Below are 12,593 nucleotides of genomic sequence, written 5' to 3' on the forward strand. Positions count from 1 at the left end.
GCCCGCTGTTCCAGTGGTATTATTAGAGTTCACTGTAATAAAAAACATTTTTAATCATTGTGTTGCGTTTTATTTTACTAAACATATATTTGAAAATATCTACTAAATAAAAACACTTGCACTTCATACATGCACAAAAGCACTGCCTAAAATTTACATAACTCATATAGAAGGAGATTTTTTGCCGTTTTATGCAATTTACCTGCTGTATGCATAACCTTGTAAGAAACCCAGTGAAACCCACGAAACTGCTAGCCTAGTGAGTAGGGCTTCGGCTTCCCTTTCGGATGGACCAAGTTCAATACCCGTCACGCAACTCTTAATACTTTGGAGTTATGTGCGTTTTTAGTTTAAGCAATTAAAATATAACTTGCTTTAGCGGTGATAGAAAATGAGAAAACCTGCAAGCCAGAGAGTTCTCCGGTCTGAAAGGCGTGTGAAGTCCACCAATCCGCACTAGGCCAGCGTGGTGGGCATAGCCTGAACTCTTGATGAACCGAAACCGGTTGACGATGATGGTGATAATGAGAAACTTGAAGTTGTTTATTTTAAATATATATTTCTTGCATACAAGGGCAGCAACCCAGTTTCAAGTTGTTGTTATGAACATATGTTTTTCAGTGTCTGGGTGTTTATATGTTTATTATTAATATTAATTTTATGTATAGTAGTATACAGTTATAAAAATATTCACCAGTTATCTTAGTGTCCGTAACAAAAGCTATTACTTTGACGCCAGATGGCTGTAGTCACCACATAACATTGTGAGATGATGATAACAAAAAAAACACCCGGCTAAGTTTGTTGTGGGCTTCTTCTTAGACCAGGACGCGTTTGGAACCCTCGTAGGTTTAGTTTTAAGTTTACGATTGTAGTTATCGCCATCATCTCACTACCGTGTAATTCTTATGTACGCATCAAAAGTGCCACCTATGGGCCAACTTGAATAAAGATATTTTTGACTTTGACTTTAACTAAACTATATGGCGCTATAAAGATTCTGCATCGCGCCAACATGTGTTCACAAAAGTTGACGTGTATATTTTTGTAGTATATTTATTTATTTTGTATTTACTGTTCGCACGGCGTGTTCCGGATAAGGTCGCGAACTTTTCCACTGTAAAATAAAATAAAAATATGAGTTTTTAATATCGTAAATCTAAAACCTCAACCTATTGGCGTTTCCATTCTGGGTAAGACTTGGTGTAATACCATCACAAGCTATATCAATGCTCTGTCGGACTAAAGGCCTCTCCCAGCGTTCGCCCATTATCTTGTTGCTTCTCAAATAGTTTTAAACGACAATGTGAGATGGTGATAACGGAAAAAAAACGAGCTAATTTTGCTGTGGTCTTCTTAGACCGGGGTGCGTCGAACCCTCGTAGCTTTAGTTTTGAGTTGACGAATTTAATTATCGGTTAGTAAGGCTGAGTTTGCGGCCATTTGCCATATTGTTAATAATAAATCGGCAATAATTTAGTTCAAATCTTGTATCAACAATAGAGTATGGCAATGATTATTTATTATGAATTCTGTTTAAAGTTTGGGTTTTTATACAAAAATGGAAAATACATTACTATGTCTGTTATTCTGTTTGGTTATTTGTGGGCGTGAATTGTTCTAAATTCATATATAATTTATTAATTAACTGTGAGATGGTGATAACAAAGGCTGTACACACCTATGTATGTAAAAATTAACCTCGCTCGTATTTAGCCTCGAGAACACAAATTTCGGCATTTGGTTAACAAGAACCCAAAGGTCGTCACCCTTTATCTTCAGATCTGAAAAGACAAATATAATTATTATTAATAATTTGTCAAATATAATCTTTAAACGAGCAATTCTTGTATATTATGTATTATATACATTTCATGAGTGTGAAGCCCTGTCTCATGCGGTTGTTTAAACAGTGTTACAGGAGACAGTGTCTTCCCTACATCTATGGTTTTATTAACAAACAATTGTTTGACAATTTAACAGGGAAATTATATAAAGGAAAAACAAAAAAAAAAGTTATCCCGTTACTATAAACTTCGTCACTCCTACCAGCAGGTTAGAATGCTAAATTGTAGTAGAATCAAAAAAAAGTTATCACCCGATATGTAAACCAATTTAGCGTGATCTTGAATAGCGATGCCGATGTTTGCGGGCGCCATTATGGTGTCGACACGCCAACACAGGATGGCGTCTTGGGCTGGATTCGCGAAGAAGAGTGTCTTCGTTGCTGCGTGATAGCCGTGTGATCCGCTTTGAGTTTTAACACCGCGTGTGCCTACAACCTGGAATACAATAAAAGTTACTAGCTGCCGCCCGCGTTCTTCGTTTATTACGGTTTTTTACTAATCCCGTGGAAACAGTCTGTTGCCCCGGGATAAAAAGTGGCCTATGTTACTCTCCGTCCTTTCAACTAACTCTATGCCAAAAATCAAGTTGATTCTTTGCTTGTTTAGGGCGTAAAGGACGAACACCCACACGCCCCTATTTATAATTTTAGTACTAGTCCAAGCATGCCAACATGTAGCGGCGATCGGCGATGCCTATGCTATGTCCTCGCACCTAACTCTACCTAAGCAGGTAGGGCGTAAAGGACGAACAAACACAATCATCATCATCATCATCATCAGATCAACCGGTAGACGTCCACTGCTGGACATAGGTCTTTTGTAGGGAGTTCCAAGTTCCACGATTCTGAGCCGCTTGGATCAAACGGCTACCATTACCATTACCAGGCGCGTCGCAGGTGCGACGCGCCTTATGTCGTCTGTCCACCTCGTTGGGGGTCGACCAACGCTGCGCTTACCAGTACGGGGCTGCCATTCCACACAATAAACTATTATTAAATTGGATATTGTGTTTAAATAATATTTAAACACAATATCCAATTTATAATAATAGTATGGATACCAAACATAGCATGTGTAGCAGTAACCAGCGATGGGATAGGCATTCTATGTCCTTTCAAATAACTCTGTGGCAAACATCAACTTGATTGTTTGCTTAATTAGGGCGTAAAGGACGAACAAAAACAATAGTAAATTTATAATAGTAGTATGAATACCAAACATGCCATATGTGGTACCAGCGATAGGGCAGGCGTCCTATTGTTTATTGTTGTTTATTGTTATTGTTTATTGTTATTAGGTACACAAAACAGGTAATAACTAAAAGTAGATCTAAATATAAGTAATAACAAGTTTTGTTCTAAGCTACAACCCAAAGTATGTGTACACAACTTGGAATTAAATTAAACAGAAAGTAAAGATAAAATTAAAGTTGAAACAAAAAGAAACACTTAAATAATAATACATATACATATTATTTCCCTAAAGATTATGTGGAATAGTGCTTAATAATTTGATTTTTAAAAATATTTATCCTTTTGTTAAAAATGACAATATTATGATGTCCTATGTCCTTTTAACTTACTCTATGCCAAGAATCAAGTTTGTCTGCTTAATAAGGTCGAACGAACTTGTTTTGTTCTTCTGTTGTTTGGACGAAATTGAATCAACGAACAAACAAACTTTCATATTTATAATTTTAGTTCGGATTCCAAGCATGCCACATGTAGCGGTGACCGGCGATGCCTATCCTATGTCCTTTCAACTAACTCTTTGCCAAAATCAAGTTGATTCGTTGCTTGGTAAAGGACAACTTAACACACTCCTATTTACAAGCGCGGCGGCGCCTTTGACAAAATGGCTTTGAATGAATATTTTTGACAATCTCCCTGGCGCAACAATGAGCGCCGTGAATTTAAGAAGGAGGTCCCGGGTTCGAATCCGGCCGGGGGCAACTTGGGAATTTTCTCTGGTACGGTCTGGTTAGAGGCTTTGGCCGTGGCTAGTTATCACCCTACCGATTACCGGGTATAACTACCATACTCGCTAACTGGATAGCCCGCTACCATCTTCGCCTGCATAAACACTTACCGCCTGGTGAGATTGCAGTCACTTTGAGATTTTTGTACAATTGGATTTAAATTGATCACTTATATGAATCTGCAGACTAACAATTGTCTCAGATGTCAACTGTCAAACCTTGTAACTAACTTCAGGGTGTCGGTTTTTTGTGACGGTGTGCGCGCGCATCGTTAAAACTCTCATCATTTTCCCCTAACGCGCCAAAAGAAGTATAACTTCAAAAATTTAATAACAGATGACTTGGAGAGCCGACACCGGTGAAAAGTTTAAGGTATCTTTTTTTGTGAAATGAGATTATGAGGCGTGCACTTTTGGATTTTCCAATTTTACCTTGACATTGTTATCAATATCTCCACTCTTGAGAAACTGGGTGTTGATGGAGAATTCTTGGTTGGACACCATCGGGTGGTAAAACGCTGTTCTGTCACCACGAGGGTCGGGCTCTGATAAAGCAATACTGAAAAGACCATCTCGCCAGTTGATAACATAATCTGAAAGTTTCACATTAAATTATAACCTAAACCAATAAGTTTATTTTACATGGAGATGTCTCTTAAAAAGTTCAAAGTTTGTATTAAACGTAAGCTTATAGAAAAGTCCTATTATAGTATAAAGGACTACGTAAACGATAAAAAAGCTTGGGTGTAAATTATTGCTCTAACCAGGTCGCTCTTCTAATAAATTTTAAATGTCATTGTGAGATGCTAATAAGAAAAAAACACCCCGCTAAGTTTGTTCTGGGCTTCTTCTTAGACCAGTTCGTGGACGCGTTTGGAACCCTCGTAGCTTTAGTTTTAAGTTTACGAATGTGGTTACCTCCATCATCTCACTACCGTGTAATTCTTATGTACGCATCAAAAGTGCCACCTCTGGGCCTCCTTGAATAAAGATACTTTTGACTTTGACTGTGACATGAATAAATGAAGCGGTGATAGCCCAGTGCGTAGGAGCTCGACTACGCTTTCAGTGGGCCGAGTTCGAATCTCAGCACGCACCTCTTTTACTAAGTTATGTATTATGATTTAAAAAAAAAAAGTAATTAATATATCACTCGCTTCAACGGTGAAGGGAAACATCGTGAGGGAATCTGGATGGCTGAGAGATCTACATAATGTTCTAAAAGGTGTGGTGTGGAGTCCACCAATCCGCACTGGGGCCTTAAGGCTTAACTCTACGCACGTTTCGCTCCGAAACCGTAGCATCCTCAGGAGATGTTGACTTCACAATGAATAATTTTGCCTTTGTATAATAAACCTTTGTATAATTTGATTATTAACTTTTCAAAGCTTGCTCAACATGATTTTGCAGGCATGTGTAATGATTGTTCTTGTTGCGCACTTTACATTTCGCATGCTTAATATTGTAATGTATTATATGGAGGAATGTTACTCGTATATTATAATAAGATCCTATGTAAGCTCATGTTCAGCGAATAAAATTTTATTTCATTTCATTTCATTATATTGTAATTAGAGATACTAAAACGATTAAACGTTGTAAGATATAAATATGGGGTTTCTTTTAATAGTTAATTGCATAGTTATTTATAGGTTTGGCCAATTTTAATTTATAATATAGTAAATAAGAAGAAGAAGAAAAAGTCTTTATTGCACATACAAATATAAAACCAGGTTAACAAAAAAAAAATAACGATAATATACATATGCTAATTATAAACATTACATATACAATACATACTAATACTACATATAATCATATATATGTAAATATCAATATATATATATCAATATATAAACTTAAATACATATTACTATTTAAACATACACATAAAATACATAGATATTTTGCTACATACTGGACAGGAAATAGTCTTTTAACCGCGATTTAAAGATATTTAATGATTCGGACTGACACATCCCTCTGCAGCTCATTCCATAAATTAACCACCTTTACCGTAAAAGAATTGCCGTACGCCAATGAACGACTAGCAGGAACGTGTAACAAGCTGTCATTATTAGCTTGCAGATAGGATAGGTAATTGTTATTGATGTAGCTATGGATTTTAATCTGAATTAAACGTTATTATTATAGTGACAAACTTACCAGCAACAGTGAAGTTCAGAGCGGCCTCGTCGTGGACGAAACTGGGGTGGTTCAGACGTCTGCTTGTATTCGACTTCAATGAGTATACAATCATGCTTTCTGTGGCAAGGTCGTTGATATAGGCGTAAGCATCATCACATCGGTCTTTGGTAACGTCTACTGTTATTGAGGTTAGACCTGGGAAAGGAAGGTAAGGAAGAAAGTATACTTTAGTTGTACGCCTTATTACTAAAAAGATCTCTGCCATGCATTCAAACTGCATAAGACATAATGAGTGACCGCTGCAATGAGTGCAACAATAACTTTTATAAATATTAACAAATTCTTACAAATATATATTAACGCACATAATTTGATATTATAATACTACATGATTAAAGTACTCATTATTACCCAAAAACCAACCCCGGGAAAACTGACTGTTCCTGCGGAATTTGTAAAATTAAACGCGGACGAAGTCACGTGCAACAGCTAGTTTAGTGCAAAGTTGTGTGCACGCTATCGCGCAGTCGTTTTCGAGTATCAAATCACTGTTAAATAAAAGCAAAATGGACCTAATCTCACTCGCTTTAGGGTCGTTTTTGTATTTTGTACCGCACCGCTAGCATGGACAGGAGACAATCATCTCCAGGGGAAAGGAAATAAATGTATCTTCTCCCACAGCTTTCTCATCTCAGAGCACTGGCGCACAAGTGAAAATAATATCCAAATAATATATGTGTAGGTAATAGTAAACGGGCTTAAACTGGTAAACTTCTCCTATTCTCTGTTCCCGTGGTTTAGAATGTGGACACGTTAATTATATCTCCTGTCAGGGTATATAATCGGGGGATATAATTTTTGGCTCCGTGCTGCGGACGAATTTTAGGTTAAAATCAAGATGTTTTCATTCCATTTTACTCTGTCATTGGAGAGTATCTTGTAGAAGAACGATAAAGTTACTTACCTCCAGGAGTTCTTTCGTTGACAAGATCTGCGTCATTGAACTCGTATCTTAAAATCAGTTTGTCAGTCTTAAGGTCGAAGATCACAATTGAAGGATTCCTTAGCTGCTTTCTATTCCCTTAAAATGTATAAAATATCAAGACACACGACAGTGTGTCAGCCAAGGTCCACCATCTTTACTTTTAAATATTCCAACAAGGACCCATGATACAGGATTGCTTAAAATTATGGAGTAAGTACCAGTGCCGGAAAAACCAAGTGGCAAGAGTAGCAAATGCTACGGGTCCCGCGCGAAAGGGATCCCCGCAAATTTAATACCGCTCGTCTCTGCCTGACTGACTGACAGACACGCACACGCACACAGACATCGGCTACAGTAATTTACTACACTATTAATTACCCACAAAATGAATTTATTTATACTCTTTATTTGCACACAAAGAAGAAGAATAAAAAAACACAGACAGAATAAGTACACAAAAGGCCTTATCGCTTTGTAGCGATCTCGAGCGTACTATTAATAGCAAATGCGTATTGTATTTAAGATACGTTAATACGTATTTAATATATTTATTGATGTTGAATTGTATTTTTACCAAGAACGCATAGCAGATCAAGGGCTCTTTTAAAGAATTTGCTACGGGCCACGCGCTTCCTTGATCAGGCACTGGTAAGGAATCAATCAAAAAAACGTCACAAATCAAATCAAAAAATCAGAAATCCAACGATTCCAACGAAGCTGTCTCGACAGAGCAATCGTTATATAATCACGGATCCAAGTGAGGGCTTTTTTTTTTTGCTTTTTGGGAAGGACACTTGCCGATAACCACCCTGAGGGGTTGCTACGGCGTCACCGGGGGAGTGGGGCGAGCGCGAAAGCTCGCCATGAGAAGAGCCCCAGGGCTCGACGACTTCGGGGGGGAGAGTGGGAGACGTCGACCCGATGGTGCCTCCTGCGAGGACTCGGACCTCTGCTCGGTTCGACGTTAATCTGACTGTTGGTGGACTTTTGGACTAATCATTGTTTAGTCCGAACGCCCCCGTGACCGTGGTAAGGATCCACGTCCGGATGACGTCAGAAATCGGGGCCCTCGTCTTCGCCGGCGAAGACGCTGTGTTTGTTGCGTGTGTGTTGTTGTTGGGACAGGGTCGTCAAGGACATGCTTCGGGCGTCGCCGCTTTGGCTCGACGTCGGGGACGGGGGTATATGTGGACGCCTCGACCACTAGGGGGTTGGGGTGTCGGACTGCTCCAAGTGAGGGCTATTGGTACACGAGTAAGTAGTAAGGCACTTCATCACATCCGCGACCCTCTCTTTCTTTCCATCCCTTAGAAAAGGATTGGCCTAGTTGAAGATATGGTTAAAATAGTAATCGCAGTAGAGCTTCTTGTGGCAGCTCATACGGGAATGAATTAATGAATGAATACACTTATTGTACACCACAGACAAAAATCACAGAGACACATATACAATAGCACAATAAGGTAGTACAATTTGGCGGTCTTATCGCTATATAGCGATCTCTTTCAGTCAACAAAAGGCAAACGAACAAACGCTATAGGAAATTGGTAGCTGGTATAACATACACCAACATCGGGGAGTGCTAAAGTCAGGTTTATTTCTGCCGCCAAGCAGAATTGTTGTGTTCAGGTAAACCATCGCTTTGGTGCGTCAATTATTACTTTAAAAGTATAATAGTACCTGGTACTTCCAGCAGTCCAGTATCGACCATCCAAAGTCTCCCGCACACATCTATCCTAGGTCTGTACACAGATACCAGGTCCTCACTCCCAGGATAAGGTTGTAGTCCTGGCGATTTCCACGGAGCATTTCTGACGAAGTTAAGAGTTGATGGGATTCCTGGAAGAAGAAATAGCTACGCTCAAGGGCGTTTTTTCTCGATTTTGATCGTCTCAGCAATGAGGTGTCTCTGAGGCGTCTCAGGAATCTCGTGATCAAATCAGGAATGAGGTTATATGGAGAAGAATAAGTGGCAATTGGTGGGCACATAGCTCGGAGAACCGATGGACGTTGGGTCACAAGGTTCTGGATTGGCCACCTCGGATAAACTCAGCGTTGGCGTGGACGAGGTAGATAGATGACACCATCAGGAAGCCCGCAAGGGGCACAAGACCGTGTTATTTGTGACCTTCCTACAGAAAACCTCGGTCCATCAGTGGACATATATTTTTTAACATGACGATGATGATGATGATACCAACCCATAATGGGTTCTAGAGCATCAGTCCATCTGATTTAATAACACAGATTTTATAACTTCAAACTTATCTTATGGGTGCCTACCGAAAAGCAGCGTTGGCACTGCCAACGTTGCGCTGAGGAGGTGACCCATTGACTACATCGACACAACGCATGTATGTTTTTAAATTATTCTTTAGTGTTTTTATAGCTAGATGAAAATTCAAAAAAAAGAAGAATACGAAAGTTACGATTCGTTTGTTTTAATAAGTAATGTGTAAATTGTTTTAATAAAAAATAAATATTTTGTTGTATGTTAAAAAAATATTTATTATTTTACAAAGAAGGCATGACGACTGGTGGCCACCAGTCGTCTTGATTGTACGATGTCATTCCAACACTGCAAATAATTCTGACCGTTTGAAACAACCAACTTAATTAGAGTTTAGTCGAGTATGTGTCATAAAAAGCTTACCAAAGCGTCTTCTAGGCACTGTCACAAATATTTTATCGCCCCAAACTTCTAGTCCTATAGGAACGTTGTTGTATTGAATGAAATATTTTTCACTGTCTTCCAGATCGTCCTCGAAATACAGAGCGTTGGCTGTTTTTTTATAATTTGCGTCTCGATTATCTGTAAGTAGATTGAAACAACGTGATATTTATATGCTTTGTGATTTTCTCTTTAAATTTCTGTGCGAAAGCAGACTAAAAGTAAGAATCCCGTAAATTTCGTAACTAACCTGCTTACATGACAACACTTCTGTGTGTTTAGTCACCTCGTTAGTCACTTTTTCATAGCCTAAACTAAATTTCTGTGCGAAATGGACCAAAACTAATATAATGATAAACGACTAAGACACCGGGAGGTATCTTTGCATCGTTCGAGTCCATGTAGGACTGCGGTGCATCGTGTGTGTGTGTGGATTCGAAATGTTATTGGCTGGGAACCTTACGGGTTTCAACAGCGTCACCGGTGGGTCGGGGCGAGCGCGAAGCGTCGCCTGATGAAGGGTTTTGAGCCCCAGGGCTCGAGGAATAATATGTGTCGTCGGTGTGTAGCCCTAAAGCCCTAGCATAAGGAGCGTTGTCCGTCGTTATGTCGTCGTCGGGGTCGTCAAGGACGTGTCTGAGCCGTCTCCTATTAGGATCGACGTTTGGATTGGGCGTGTTGCAAATTAGCTGCATCCATGACAACACTTCTCTCAGTTTAGTCACCGTATTAGTCACGTTTTTATAGCCTAAATTAAATTTCTTTGCGAAATGGACTAAAATGAATATACTTATATGAGTTTTAGTTTTAGTTTCGCTTCTTAGTACTTTTGAAACGACTCCATGAAACTGCCAATTTAATAGTATAGACATACTTACACAAAATCCCGTCAATTTCGTAGCTAATTTGCTTCCATGACAAAACTTCTCTCAGTTTGGTCACCGTATTAGTCACTTTTTCATAGCCAAAACTAAATTTCTGTGCGAAGCACACTAAAAGTAAGAACTTAAAAACGTTGTTCATAGTGCTGTTATCTTTTACGAGTGTTCATTAACTTGATGAGAACCGGTTGACTCGATGAGAATCGCAAGAGATTGCCAAATAGTCATGGGGAAATATATATTTTTTTCGATTCTATCGATTTTTTTTTTTTGAACCACTGCAAGTTAGGCCTTGATATAATGAACACCAACTCATTGATATAATGTATTTAGATAACGCACATGCCCATAACTAGAAGCGATCGTTCGTAAAACAAAACAAACAGTTCCTACTGGATTTGTAAAAACCGTAATAAACGCGAATGAAAACGCGGGCAACGTCTATTTATCGATATAATGTATTAAGATAATGCACATGTCTATAACTAGAAGCGGTCGTTCGTTAAATAAAACTATCGGTTCCCACGGGATTTGTAAAAAATTGTAATAAACGTGAACGAAAACGCGGGCAACATATTCTATTTATCGATATAATGTATTAAAATAATGCACATGCCAATAACTAGAAGCGGTCGTTCGTAAAACAAAAGGTGGGTAAATAAAAAAATATATATTAATTGAATAACGTGAGAATCTAATAAACTGTAGAACAACATGAATTGTTTATCTTAACTACAATCATTCGCCTGTTAACGTCTCATAGCTGGGCAGAGAATAGACCCACCATGTTGTTAAAATGCGGGTTGGTGGGCTTTAACGACTGTTACCACAAGGTATTGATAATAACCTGCACGGACGGCTCCGTGCTCTTCGAGGCACGGGGGTTGGCACAGATTGCTGAATGGCTGGTACTAAAATTCTTGAAGAGGAAATACAGACAACCTTATTGGCCCGACCCAAGATTCGATCCTCGACCCAAGAGAGGTCCCTCTCTGATGTCTGCAGTCAAACAAAGTTTGACAGCCGGTTTGCGCAGTGGGCAGCGACCCTGTTTTCAAGTTGAGTGAGTTGAGTCAAGTTGAACTGAGTCTTGTACTCAGTGTGGGTTCGATTCCCACAACTGAAAAAATGTTTGTGTGATGAACATTAATGTTTTTCAGTGTCTGGTTATATCTGTATATTATAAGTATTTATTTTTATTATTCATAAAAAAACGCATCTTAGTACCCATAAAACAAGCTACGCTTACTTTGGGGCTAGATGGCGATGTATTGTAAAAAAAAAAAAAAATATATGCTCTCCAATAAACCAACGAGACAATTAGCTACAAAAGAAGTAAAGTCGCCAGCAAAAGCAAGTTTCTAGATAATAAATTACAACACTAGTGTTATTGGATTCTTTGTTTACTGTTGACACTTGTGTCAATATATTGTGTCTGCTAAAACTTTCGGTATCCAATAGTTTTAAATCCCGCCTTAAAAAGACTGGATGTGTGTTTGTGGCATCGTAGCTCTCAAATGGCTGAACCGAATTTGATTTTTTTTTTGTTCATTGTAAAGTGACTTGTGATAAACACGTTTAAACACGTTTATTGAGGGCAATATGGGAATCTAGGGCTTGGTTTAACTAGTACAAATGCACGATGATAAATTTTAAATCCAAGTTGGCCGCCATCACGAAATTGCATTTTTTTCGCAACTCCCTCAATATGGGTACCTATCGAATGAAATGTCTTGGCTAGTAGAATACTATGACAAATTTCAAATCAAAGATGGCCGCCACCAAGAAAAAATGCATACGACATAACTTACGTGTAATATTACTGTTCGATTGCCTTGAAAATCTAATTAATATACATAAAAATAAAATAACATTCCACTGCTGGACTATACCCATAGAAAATCTAAAAGTGCACACCTCATAATCTCATTCATTACAATAAAATTGAGATTATTTGTAAATAATAATTAAACTATATACCGTGAAAAGTAATAGGCTTCTATTCCTCAAAATACTGAAGCCTGTAAAAATTACCCGTCTCGATAAGTGAAGTGTTTCGCTCGTTGTCGTGACCACAAGGACGT

General features: G+C 38.6%; 1 protein-coding gene across 2 annotated transcripts; it reads right to left on the reverse strand.

Annotated features, from left to right (window-relative positions):
• Positions 1-900: 900 nt before the first annotated feature.
• On the reverse strand, positions 901-10,775 carry LOC120635721 (L-dopachrome tautomerase yellow-f-like). Of its 2 annotated transcripts, XM_039906845.1 has the most exons (9): positions 10,507-10,775; positions 9,611-9,769; positions 8,638-8,796; positions 6,937-7,053; positions 5,991-6,167; positions 4,257-4,417; positions 2,099-2,282; positions 1,682-1,784; positions 902-1,117 (listed from the first exon to the last, which is right to left on the reverse strand). In XM_039906845.1, the coding sequence occupies exons 1-9, from the start codon at positions 10,649-10,651 to the stop codon at positions 1,072-1,074; spliced, it is 1,251 nt and encodes a 416-aa protein (XP_039762779.1). In that variant the 5' UTR covers positions 10,652-10,775; the 3' UTR covers positions 902-1,071. The 2 variants fall into 2 exon arrangements, with proteins under 2 accessions (XP_039762781.1, XP_039762779.1); XM_039906847.1 differs by lacking the exon at positions 6,937-7,053 and having other exon boundaries at positions 901-1,117.
• Between the last annotated feature and the right edge of the window lie 1,818 nt (positions 10,776-12,593).

This window comes from Pararge aegeria, chromosome 27 (assembly GCF_905163445.1).
Source record: "Pararge aegeria chromosome 27, ilParAegt1.1, whole genome shotgun sequence".
Lineage (NCBI taxonomy): Eukaryota > Metazoa > Arthropoda > Insecta > Lepidoptera > Nymphalidae > Pararge > Pararge aegeria.